The 13,514-nt window shown below is 47.3% G+C and overlaps 1 protein-coding gene across 3 annotated transcripts in view; it reads right to left on the bottom strand.

Moving 5' to 3' along the window:
• Galnt17 (polypeptide N-acetylgalactosaminyltransferase 17) overlaps nt 1-13,514 on the bottom strand; it is a 447,914-nt gene that overhangs the window by 13,947 nt on the left and 420,453 nt on the right. For all 3 annotated transcript variants that reach the window (XM_006971339.4, XM_076561312.1, XM_016002513.3), the window contains 2 exons: nt 7,863-8,000; nt 3,825-3,920 (listed from right to left, as the gene is read on the bottom strand). In XM_006971339.4, the coding sequence (XP_006971401.2) occupies nt 3,825-3,920; nt 7,863-8,000 (234 nt within the window). The remainder of the gene's footprint in view (nt 1-3,824; nt 3,921-7,862; nt 8,001-13,514) is intronic.

Genomic DNA, 13,514 nt, shown 5'->3' on the forward strand with positions numbered 1-13,514 from the left:
TTCCAGGGGACCTAATGCCATCTTCTGGCCTCTGTGTGACTGGATACATGTGATGCATATACAGACAAGCCACCACACACACATGCACACGCACACGCACACACACACACACACACACACACACACAAATACATAAATAAATCAAGTGTGATGGTACACACTTGCAATCTCAGAGTTGGGGAAATGGAGATAGAAGGATCCCCAGGTCTCAATATCCATGCAGCCTTGTCTACTGGGTGACCTCCAGGCCAATAAGAGACCCTGTCTCAAAAGCAGGGTGGACAGCACCTGAGGAATGACACTCAAAGTTGACCTCTGGCCTCTACAGGCACTCATTCATGTGCGTGTGTGTGCGTGTGTGTGCACACGTGCCCACGCGCAAACACACACACACACACACATACACACACACACACACACACACACACACACACACACACACACACCAAGACCAAGAAGGGTGCAAATGATGCCAACTTCATGGTCAATTAGTCCTCCTCTTGAGTTTTCCTATGACCACCCTGGACATGAGCCAAGTCCTGGCATAGGGGTGGGATCTATGGGCTACTGCTATGACTTGAACCTGAAATGTCTCCCACACACTTGGTCCCCAGCACCCACATCAGGCAGCTCACAATCACCTATAACTCCAGCTCCAGGGGGAATCTGACAGCTTCTTCTGGCCTCTCAGAGCACTTGCATGCACACACACACACATATATTTTTTTTTAATCTTTAAATTTAGGCTCTAGGAAAAAAGTAGGTCTTTGTCTAATTCAAATTATTAATCAGACGAAAATGAGAGTCTTAATGATCTTGCAGCAGACACTTCAGAGCAAGCAGGCACTCTGAGTGGCCAGGAACTACTTGCATCTTGTTGATAAACACATGCTGCAAGACAGGAAATTATCCTCCATGGTGCCTATTTTATCTCTGTTTAATTGCTGCCTGTTAATAAATTACAACATAGAGTCCATTAATTAAGCTAACAATGACCGAGGAACACCCAGCTTTTCTTCTGGGAGTTGCCTGGGTCTGGAAGCCCGATTCAGCCTCTGCCCATGGTATTTACGGAGCCGTTTAAAAAGATGCCAAATGTGCCTGGTGCGGGGAGAGGGGACTCCTCCTTCAGAAGGAACAGCTTTGGGAAGGAAGGGGAGAACTTCGATGGGGGGGGCGCGGGCAGGGGCTCAGCCTGGCCGGCAGCTGGAGAGCCGTGCCAAACACACACGCAGAGCTTGCGGGAGGAACTGAAAACACCACCGTCAGACCCGCTTTCAAAATCAGTTCCTAGAACGCGGCCAATGCTGTTAGGAGAGTTCACCTTTGAAGCGGGGTTAGTGACGGCAATGAGAAGCCCGAGTCTATGTGCCATTCTGCAATCAAGTAGATGGCGGGGACATTATGCTCAGAGGTGGGATGGATGAAAGATGAAGCCTAGCTATTTCACACCAGAAGCCCGGGTACTGTGCTGTGGCAGTCAGTTTCCACCAGAAAAGGAAATGCGGCGCTCGACTCCGCTGGCTCCTTCTTGGGTGGGTGGGTGGGTGGGGGGGCGTAGGAAGTATGTGGATGGTCATTTCTACCTGGATGCATTCTTTCATTTTATTGTAAATATTTATTTGTCTGCGGGGTGAGGGGCTATGTGCATATATGAATGTAGTCTTCCATGGATGACAGAAGACGGTGACAGATCCCGTGGAGCTAGAGTTGTGAGCTGGCACACATGGGTGCTGGGAACCAAAGCCTGCTATTAACCAGCCATCTTGTCAGAGCCTGGTTGTTCTTGTTGTTTGGTTTTTGTCATTGTTTATAAGATCTCCCCAATTGCTAGTATCACAGGCATGCACCACCAGGTCTGACTCTACTCAGGCCTTCTTTAAAATAGTTTTTAATGAAAATTTTATTTTTCTGGTGCGATGTGTCAAACTGAGGTCTTTGAACGTGTTAGATAAAATGTTCTAATATTGAACACACTTTTCTAGGTGTGCAGGTGTGTGCATGTGAGTGTGTGTGCATAGGTGTGAGGCCAAAGGTCACCATCAGGCTTTTTCCTCTATTATTTTCGACCTTGTCTTTGGAGATAGGGTTTCTTTAAACCTGAAACTCAATGATTTGGCTAGACTGGCTGCCCAGAAAGCTCCAGGGACTCTCCTGTCCAACTCTCTGGCTCTTACATTGTTTCTTGTCAGGATTTGGTCAAGGCTGTGAGAAAAGTAACTAATAACATCAACTTAGCACTGACTCCGGGTCTTCAGGAAGGGGAGTGGAATGCTTTCCCAGTTTGTAACTCGCCTTTTGTGACTGCTGCTTGACAGAACATTTACTCTGTCTGTGAATGCAAGTCTAATGGTGTTTGGGATATACTTCCTCCCTGTCTTAGGGAATTTCTGCTCAGCCCTCAGAGATTGCACGTGCATGCACACACACACACACACACACACACACACAATGCTTACTCATGCCAGGTTATCAAGGGAGGTTCATTTCTTGCCTCTGCTTCACTTTTCACTTTGCTCTTTTTCTTTTCTTTTCTTTTTTTTTTTTTTTTTTTTTTTTTTTTTTTTTTTTTGAGACAGGGTTTCTCTGTGTAGCTTTGCGCCTTTCCTGGAAAGCCTTGGTTTTTACTTGGTGGCCCAGGCTGGCCTCGAACTCACAGAGATTCGCCTGGCTCTGCCTCCCGAGTGCTGGGATTAAAGGTGTGCGCCACTACCACCCGGCGGCACTTTGCTGTCTTTCAAGCTGCCTTCTCTGTTCTCTGACAGCCTGAAAACATTTAATTCTTTCTTGGTGAGGGCTCTGTTCTTGTACTAGTATTTACCCACCAAAATAGTGATGGGCTTTCAGCACGGGCATGTCAGTTGTCTTCTCAGAAGGGTCTCTGTGGGGTTGGAGAGAAGGCTTAGTGGGCAAGAGAGTTCCTACTCTTGTTGAGGACCCAGGTTCAATTCCAAGCACCCATGTTGTGCAACTAAGAACTACCTTTAACTCCAAGTTCAAGGGATCTGATGCCCTCTTCTGCCCTGCACACCTTGGTGCTCATACCTAAACACACACACACACACACACACACACACACACACGTTTTTAAAAAGGGGTCTTTGTTGTTTCTTCATGGTTGTAGGTAGGTAATTTTGGTTTGAATGACACAATATGGTACATCTGTCTGTTAGCAAATGACTCTAAAGCTTATCCTAATTTTCTTTTCAGTATGTAACATACACATTGACCCTCTTGACATCTGTATGAATGTGACTGTATATATTAGTTACTTTTACCACTGCCAGTACAAAATACTTGACATAAAGCAACTTTTAAATGAAGGGAGAATGGAAGGGTTTACTGTGGCTCACAGTTTGAGGGTGCACAGTTTATCACTGCGGGGAAGGCATGGCGGCAGGAGCATGATGCAGCTGGTCCCATGGCATCCACAGTCAGGAAGCAGAGAGAGATGATGGATGCTGGTGCTCAGCTTGCTTTCTCCTTTGTATTCATTCTGGGACCCCAACTCATGGAATGGTGCTGTCCACATTCAGTGTGCGCCTTTCAAACCCAACTAACCCATTCCAGAAATTCCCTCACAGACATGCCCAGAGGGCTGTCTCTTTGGTGATTCCAAATCCTGTCAAATTGACAATCAATATTAACCCTCACAGTAAACTACCTTCTTTAATGACACAACCAGAAAAACATCCAAGTTTTTTTTTTTTTTTTTTTTTTTAAATCAGGATTTGGAACGATGGGCAACAGACATTTCCAGAAGCCCCATGGGCCCCTATGGGCTATTGACTTTATTCTCTTCCTGGTCAGACAAGGGGTCCTACCTGTGGTCCCCAGCCATGGCATGGGTACAATATTGCTGTGTGGTTCTCCAGCGGCCCCTGATCCAGGCAGACATCCTTGGCCTTATTGTTACGAAGCTGTAGGAGAAGATGAAATGTTCCCATGAGAAACCCTCTCAGAGAGATGCAGCTTCCCAGCCACGGCCACAGTGTCCCTTGACTGTGACTTCATGATAGAGAAGCCTCACACAGTCCTTTCCAAATAGGGATCAGCACTTGAATCTGTGAGCCAATAACTTGAGCATGAAGGACAAAGCCGTATAGTGGGTATCTTGGGTGGGAGCCCTGTGTCTGGGTCCTGGAAAGCCTGACCTCCAACCCCCACCCCCTTCCATCTCTCACATTAAAGGACATGCCAGTGGACTGCAGCAACCGCTTAGTGGTTAAGAGCATGAGCTGCTCTTACTGAGGACCTGAGTTCAGTTCCCAGCACCCAAGTCTGGTGGCTCACAACCACTTGTGACTCCAGCCCAGGGGTTCTGATACCCTCTTCCGGTCTCCACAGGCACTGTACTCAGATGCACATGCCCACTCCCACACAAACACATATACACATAAATAAATAATAAGGCTTTTTTTTTTGTTTAAGGAGATGGGGGCTGGAGAGGTGACTCATCAGTTAAGAGCACTTTTAACTCTTCGAGAGGACTCAGGTTTGGTTCCCATACAGCAGATAACAACCATCTGTAACTCCAGTTCTAGAAGATCTGCAATGCCCTCTTCTGGCCTCTGCAGGCACTGCATGCATATAGTGCGTGTAAGAGAAACACCCATACACATGAAATAAAATACAAATAAATATTTAAGAAGGAGGTGTCAGGGAACTTTGTGCATGTGCTGTTCATGGATGTCCAGGTGCACATGTCTGTGGACGCCAGAGGACTACAGCAGGTGATGTTTATTGAGACAGGGTTTCTAACTAACCTGAAGCTCATCAAGGAGGCCAGACCATTGAGCCTCAGGGATCTCCCCATCTCAGCTTCCCCCATGCTGCTAGGATTACAAGTATGTCTCACCATGCCCTCCGTTTGTTCTTGTTTGTTTACGTGAGTTCTGGGGATCACACTCACTTTACCAAGTGAACCATCTCCCCACCCTTAAGGGAACATTCGGATGCAGGAATACGGGTCATGTGGAACTCAAGTTTAAAGTCCTTTCAGAGGAGGGTGGGGTCAGGGCCAATCATAAGTGGGCTCCAACCCCAGTGCTGGTTTTAATTAACTCTGGGAATTTAAGATCAGTTTCTTAGGTCATTCCTGGCAGAGAGCATGAAAAATAGTAACCAGAAAGGCAAACATGACCACTAACTGGGTTGGGGAGATGGCTCAGGCAACGTGCTTGCCTTGTACGCTTGACGGCTTGAGTTTGAGGCCCAGAATATAGATGGAAGACATGATGGTGCATGCTTGTAATCCCAGCATGGAAGAAGCAGTGACAGCTGGATCTCCGGGCTCACTGTCCAACACTTCCAGCCAGAAACATACTCTGTGTGTGTATGTGCAGGGTGTGTGTGAAGGTCGGGGCACCCTGCCAGAGTCAGTTCTCTCCATCCATCACCCGAGTCCTGGAGGCTGAACTGGGATCATCAGGCTTGGTGACAAGGGCTTCTACTCACGGGGTCACCTCTCTAACCCCACCTTTTCATTTTTAATCTGTGATTGTTTTTTAAAAACATATTTGTTTTCCTTCTAATTATGAAGTGATCACAAGACTGCTGTGAAAACGGTATCTGTGGAAAAACAGCTAGGGCCTGGAGGGATGGCTCGGCACTTACGAGCACATGCTGCTCTTACACAGGACCCGGGTTTGGCTCTCAGCACCCACACCAGGTAGCTCATCACCTTTTGGAACTACAGTTCCAGGGTAGCCATATCCGATTCTCTCTGGCCTCTGAGGGCACCTGCACACATTTATTTGTGTGCATGCAAATAAATAAAATAATAAAAATAAACCTTTAAAAACAAGAAACTAAATTCCCCCCACCCCAAAAAACTGGTTATAGGTCTCCCATGAGTGACAGCTGCAGTGGTGTCTCTGCTGTTTGTCCCAGGACAGTAGCCCAGTGTCACAGTGTGACAGGAGAGTCTGAACATCCTGACTTCATCCTCTTCAAGACCATGGACCCGCCTTCTGAAACTATCAGCAAGCCCCCAGTGAAGTGATTCCTTTTCTTCTCTCTCTTTTCATTTTTTTTTTTCAAGACAGGGTTTCCTGTATAGCCCTGGCTGTCCTGGAACTCGATTTGTAGACCAGGCTGGCCTCACACTCAGAAGTCCACCTGCCTCTGCCTTCTGAGTGCTGGGATTAAAGGCGTGGGCCACCACTGCCTGGCAAATGCTTTCTTTATAAGTAGCTTTGTTCATAGTGTCTCTTCACAGCAATAGGAAAAAAATAAGACATCTGGTCAATTTTTCTTTGGGGAATTATTTTTGTTATTTAGATCAATTATTTTATTTAAATTGAATTGTAGGGCTCACTACACACTACATAAATTACTGTTCATTTGTAAGATTTGTGATGTATAAATTTCCAGTTTGGCAGAATGTTTCGAGATTTGGAGTGTGGGTTCTATTTCTTTATGAGCTCAGATCAATTATCTGTTTTCTCTGCTGTTCCTCCTACAGCTTTCATTCTTAGAGTTATCATCACCGTTATAATATGACGGGTTTCATTTCTTTCTTTTGGGAGGTTTTGAGACAGGATCTCCTTGTAGCCCAGGCTAGCCTTGATCTCACTATGCAGTTGAGGAAAACCTCAGAGTGATTACAGACATGCCCCCACAAAACCAGATTTATGGAGTGCAGGGACTGGAACTCGGGGCTCCACACAGGCTAGGCGAGTGCTCGACTGCCTGAGCCACCTCCCCAGCCTTGGCTTCTTTTACACAGAGCTGAGCAGCTGACACAATTAAGACATGTCCCTGCCCATTTTCTGTTATCTCCTTCACATCTGATCTTCCTTCAAATCCTTCTATTTTGAAGAAGAGCGGAAATGGTATGCATTAACAATGGCTGCCACGTGTTACCTACTGATCTACCGACCCTGCCCACCAGGGCTCACTGTTCTGCCCAGCACCTCCCTGGAGCAAGCACTTGGATTTCTCTCATATTTATACACACACACACACAAAAAATGGGACCTAGGAGGGGCCACATGGCTGGCAACAACTTACTAGAATCAGAGTCTACCAGATTAGCACAGAAGACACTTTTGTTGTTGTTTTTTGTTTTGTTTATTATGGTACAGTCTTGTGTGGTTCATGCTAGCCTCAAACTCACCATGTAGCAGAGCCTTGAACTCCTGATTCTCCTGCCTCTGCCTTCTAAATGCTGGGATTAAAGGCTTGTGTTAACATGCCCAACTGTTTTAGAATGTTAGATTACCTCAATACAGAAAAGCTGAGACTTCCACCCCTCCTTTTTTTTTCTTTTCTTTTTTTAATCACAACAATTGCCCACAACAATGATCAACAGAGGCTCTAGCCTCCTCCCACACCTTCCCCTCTCTTTTGAGACAGGGTCATGTTATATAATATAAACTGGTCTGGAACTCAGTATGCAGCCCATGTTCATGGCCATCCTGCCTCAGCATCCCTAATTGCTGGGATTACAGGTAGGCATATCACTCCTAGCTCCCTGCCTCTTGGGTGTGTGTGTGTGTGTGTGTGTGTGTGTGTGTGTGTGTGTGAGAGAGAGAGAGAGAGAGAGAGAGAGAGAGAGAGAGAGAGAGAGAGAGACTGTCTGTTGCTGGGATTTAACCCAGGGACTCAGGCAGAGCAATGCTGAGCAAGTGCTCTACCACTGAGCCATATCCTCTGCTTCCTGCCTGTTATGTCCCGCTTCCTGCTCAGTGTCTCTACTTACATGGCCCAGAGGCCCTCAATTTCAAAACCATCACCCCTTGGGCAGAGAAGACAGCCCCAGCCCCGCCTCCATCCCCTTGCTAGGTGGAGAGCCTCCCAAATCACGAGGGGAAGAAGGGAGAAAGGCTCTGCTGTCCTTTGAGCGTGGTCCACCTTACCTCCCCGTATGCAATGGTATTATTGTATCTTCTCATTTCCGGGTAGACATGGTCCAAGTACCACTGGAAATTCTTACACTTCAAACTTTTCCTTAATGCTTTCCTTTCTGAGACGTCACCTATATCGATCCCTGGATTCTGCAAACAGAGAGACAAAGGGCATTAATGGCGGCATGGGACTCTGGCCAGAGGCTTGTGCAGATGGAGTTACTTTTAGAGAGCACATCTAGGAGAGTTGGAGCCTGTATTGGTTTTGTTTGTTTTTTTCTTTCTTGAGAAGTGGTCTAGCTGCGTTTCTGTTGCTGTGATGAAAGGTCCTGACCAAAAGCCAACTTGGGGAAGGAAATGGCTTATCTGGCTTACAATTCCAGGCTACCATCCATTATTGTGGGAAAGTCAGGGCAGGGACTCAAGCGGCCAGTCACATCCACAGGGCAAAGAAAATGAATGTGCCCATGCTGCTTAGGCCTGCTAGCTTTCTTCACTCTTACACAGCTCAGGGTCCAGCCCCGGAAATGGTGTTACCCACCCAGGGTGGGTCTTTCTACCTCCATTAACAATCAAGACAAACCCCCCCCCCACACACACACACACGCGTGCCCCAACATACCTGTAGGCAAACCTGATCTAAACAATCCCTCATTAAGACTCTCTTCCCAGACAGTATCAGGGTCATGTGTAGCTCAGGCTAGCCTGGCACTTGCTATATACTAATGACCTTGGACTCCTGATCCGCCTGCCTCCACCTCTTAAGTGCTGAGATGACAAGTATGCATGCCCCCACCTGGTTTATGTGGTACGGAGCAAAGAACCCAGGACTTTGTGTGTTCTAGGCACACAACCTACCAACTGAGATACATCTCCAGCCCAGGGTCCCACAGTGTTCCTAAGGTTGGCTTCAGCAGATTCGATGTCTCTAGACAGGTCTCCATCTTTATCACCCCTGGGGTTAAGGACCCCAGGGCACAGAGGATGTCAACAACCTACTCTCTTCTCTTTCACAGTCCCTCAATAATCATCCAAGACGATTATCACAGGAATTATTTGATGGTGGCAGGAAAATAAATGTTTCTGGCCTCCTTCGTCTTTCACTTAGGCGTGATGTCCCTCTTTGTGGGCACTCTGTGAGGCTCATTATATGCAGGGGAGAAAATAATTTTCCGTGTGATGATGTTCTGATGAATAATTCACTCTGCTTTTATTGAAATGAACCTGTAATGGGTTGCTGGATGATGACAGGGGGAAATAAAGTATCTGAAATATGAGCCTCAGTCCCAGCCCCAAGACGACTGGGAGGCAAAGGATGCAGGCCAGGCTGAGAAGGGAAGTCGGGTGGGATTGGGCGGCACTGAGAACAGCGAAAGCTACTCTGTTGAGACTTCTTCAGCCGGCAGATAAGGATTTTAAGTGTGTGTGCGTGTGTGTGTGTGTGTGTGTGTGTGTGTGTATTGTATGTGTGTAGGGGTATGTTTGTGTGTGCATGGATATGTATATATGTGTGTGTATATGTATGTTGGGGTGTGTGTATATGCATGTTTGTGTGTGCATGGATATGTGTATATGTATGTTTGTGTGTGTATGTGTGTGGTGTGCGTGCTTATACATGCATGTGCAGGGTCAAGAGGAGAACACGGATTGTCTTCCTCTACGTTCTCAACCTTATCTTTTTATTCTTGTCTGGAGACGTGCTCTCTCTGAAGCTGAAGCCCCTGGCCAGAATGCTCTAGGATCTGCCTGTATCCTCCCTTCAATGCTGGGGTTACAGGCATGAGCAGCTATGGCAGCTTTACATAGACGCTGGAGATTTGAACTCAGGTCCTCCCTCATTCTGTCACAGTAAGTGCTTTCTACCCATTGAGCAATCTCTCCAATATCCAAGGATTTTAAATAAAAAAAAATCTTTAAATGTCGTACTTATTAATCCTTCAAGACAAGCCTGAGATCAATACTTAACTCTGTTTGAATCTGAATATATTTGCTGTGATTAACTGAGGTGGTCAGTGGTTGTTAGTCTGACTGTTTGTTTGAGTCACAACATCATACTTCAGCCCAGGCTGGCCTGGATCTCACAACCCTCCCTGACTCAGCTCCTCTAGTGTTGGGAATATAGGTCTGTGCCAATATACTTGGCTGAAAATGGCCCTTTTTTTTTCTTTCTTTCTTCTTCCTCCTCCTCTTCTTTTCCTCCTCCATTTTTAAAGACCGGATCTCAAGTAGTCTAGGCTGGTCTCAAACTGGCTGCGTGTCAAGGTCAATGAATGACTCTGAACTCCTGATCCTGGTGCCTGCACCTCTCCAAGGTCGGGGTTACGCACTTGGCTGAAAACGGTCATTTGTTAAAAGCACGGCAGGACAGCACTCACAATTACGGACTAGTGATCTGGAACCAGGCAACCAACCACCTGTGCCTCAGTGCTGTTTGATTTCACTGACCGATGATCAATCACGGTCCAAACACTCTAAATGGAAAATTCCAGAAGCAAACAATTCATAAATCTGCGGTAAATTTCATCGCGGTATTTTGTTCTGATCACTCTTAGACATTGCTGTTGGTCTCTTACTGTGCACGTTTATAAACAGAACTCGGTCACAGTCGGTAGGTAGGGGAAACGGCATCTACAGGGTGCGTGTGTTTGCTTTGTACAGTGCTTGGGCCGGGTGTGTGGCACAGGCCTGTCATCCCAGCCTGCGGGAAGCCGAGGGGAGAGGATCTTGATTTGAGGCCGGCCTGGGCTGTGGAGGGAGGATCCTGTCAAAGCACAGGAGGAGACTGGGGTGGGGTTGGGGAGAAGGCAGATGTGGAAGGGAGGAGAAGGAAGTATGGGAAAGAGGAGAAAGGAAGGAAGGAACAGAAGCAGAGGACCAGACATGTTTCTAGTTCAGTGCAGATTCAGGATTTAGTTGCAGGGCCATCCAGGGCTCCATAGTAAGACTGTCCCGATGCTCCCCCACAAAGCAGATTTAGAAAATTTTCTGGATCATAGAATATTTGCATAACTGTTACTGGCTGAACAACCTTCATCTGAAAATCACAAATCCCAATCTCTCCCTAATCTGTTCTTTTTGAACATGGTGTTCATGAGGTTTTCACCGGGGGGCTCAGGACTGTGTGTGACCTCTAGTCTTTTAAAAACTTCCTTTGAAGTCCTCATGGCCAAGAAGAGACTGTAATGGAAACTGCCCTGGGCAAGGGTGACAGCTAATGGCGACTGTCAAGTTGACATGATCTAGAGGAGCACTTCTGGCCAGGTCCATGAGGGAGTTTCTAGACTGGCTTCCTTGAGGCAGGAGGACCCACCCTGAGTGTGGGCAGCACCATCCCGTGGGCTGGAGTCCTGGACTGAAAAGGAGAAAGCCACCTGAGCCCCAGCATCTTCTCTCTCTGCTTCCTGACTGTGGATGTCATGTGACCAGCGGCCTCATGCCTTCCCCGCCGTGATGGACTGTGTGCTCTCAAACTGTGAGCCACAATAAGCCATTCTTCACTGGATGTGGTGATACACACTTAACCTCCGTACTCAGGAGGCAGAGGCAAGTGGGGGTCTCTGGGAGTCTTAGGCCAGCCTGGTCTACAAAACGAGTTCCAAGACAGCCAGGGCTACACAGAGAAATCCTGTCTCGAAAAGAACAAAACCACAACAAAATTCTTTGCATAAGCTACTTTTCTTGGGTGTTTTATTCTAGAACAGTTTATATTTATAGGAACAGTAACTAAGAAGACAGATAAAACTATTATTCTAGATCTTTCTCTAGAAAACACAAATAACCATAACACTGGCTCACCAAGGTTATGAGTTCATGCCCTGGCCTGATAATTTCAATACATATTCTCATATTCTTTATTTAAGAAAATTTATTGTGTGTGTGTGTGTGTATGTATGTATGTGTATGAGAATTCGTACATGAGTGCAATGCCCATGGTGGCCAGAAGAGTGCAACAGATTCCCTGGAGCTGGAGTTACAGGTGATTATGAGCCACCCGAAATGGGCACTGGGAACTGGATTCTGTTCCTTGGCAAGAGCAGCCGTACTCTTAACCACCGAGCCATCTCTCCGACCCTGAGTTCCCATTCTTGCCCCCGAGTTATGTGTAAGACCTTAGGCAAGTCCCGTTAACCTCCCAAACTACCAAGTTTCATGGCTGTAAAATGGGCAGCCTAGCACGCTCACAACGGGCCAGCGTTTGTGGACTATTTAACACAGCCCGAGCTCTAGCCTGTCTCTCATTTGTTTGTCACTGAGGCCCTGTGGGGTGAGTGTGAACAATTTGTGTTCTACAGATGAGGAAATCTAGGCAGAACTCCTTGTGGTCATGAGACGAAATGAGCTGTTGTCAATAAGAATTTATCAAGTGTCTGGGATGGACCAAGTGCCCATCCAAGGTTCCTCAACTCGACACAACAAGACTACGTGAGGGCCTGGGCTGGCACGATGGCTCAGTGGGTACAGGGGCTTGAGGCCAAAAATGATGACCCGTGGTCCCTCCTCAGGACCTGGATGGTGGAAGGAGAGAACCAAGTTGCCCAAGTTGTTCTCTGACCTCTGTAAGATGCACACTGTCGCATCATCTCCCCTACATAAACTAAAGAGATAAATGTGAAGGCACACTGCATTCCGTGACCACACAGGGCTGAGGAGGAGGAAGCAGTTCTTAAAGATGTATGTCAACAACTGTCATGTGGCAGGCCTGGGGTCACAAGGGTCAGTTTAGCTACCTGGGAGGCCGAGGTAGGAAGGTCAAAAGTTGAAGATTAGTCTGGCATGTAGAGTGAACTCAAGGCCAGCCTGAGTAATTTAGTAGGATCCTGTCTCAAAAGGAAAAGAAAAACAATGGTTGGAAGAATGGCTCAGAGGTAGAGCATCTCTCTAGAATCCCCCAGTGAGGGGCTGAGGTCATGGCTCAGTGTTACAGCACCTGCCTAGACTCTCCCAGTGAGGGGCTGGGGTATGACTCAGCTGTAGAGCCCCTGCCTAGAATCCCCCAGTGAGGGGCTGGGGTGTGGCTCAGTGATAGAGCCCCTGCCTAGAATCCCCCAGTGAGGATACACATTCAACTGTATTTCTGTTGTTCTGTTGCAGCCAAGGAAGGAAGACCTGCCATCACCTCCATTTTACTGTTCAATATCTCTAAGTCCAGAGAAGTGTTCAGTGAAGATTTCATCAATAAAGAGACAGAGGTGGGATTCACGCCAAGTTGGGCACAGCTATGGGGTTCCTGCCGGGAGCCTGCAGTAACCAGAGATACTCCTGGAACCCCAAGCAGAATGTATGAGGGAGATAAGGTTGGAAACAAGAGTTCCAGCCATCAGTGAGGGCTTGTCACCAGCAGCTGGGGCTCCATGGGAGGGCACACAGTAAGAGCAGAAGATGGCCATGTTGCCCAAACCTGGGCAGAGACCTTCTGGACACAGCGTATGCTCAGAATGGAGAGGCAACGCTGGTGTAAGAAGATTTGGATTAGCACAGCAACAAGCAAGACCTGCGGGTCTCTGTAAGTGGATTGATGCCTTACTATTGTGTTTGCCCTGGTGCTAAGAGGATCTAACACTCGAGCGTCTGGGCGCCTTGGCAGTGGAAGAACCATTGGCTTATGAAGGGGGTCTGTGGCCTGCCAGAGAGCCAAGCTTATTGTTCTAGGCTGATAGGGAAAGT

Source organism: Peromyscus maniculatus, chromosome 23 (genome assembly GCF_049852395.1).
Source record: "Peromyscus maniculatus bairdii isolate BWxNUB_F1_BW_parent chromosome 23, HU_Pman_BW_mat_3.1, whole genome shotgun sequence".
In the NCBI taxonomy this organism is placed as follows: Eukaryota; Metazoa; Chordata; class Mammalia; order Rodentia; family Cricetidae; genus Peromyscus; species Peromyscus maniculatus.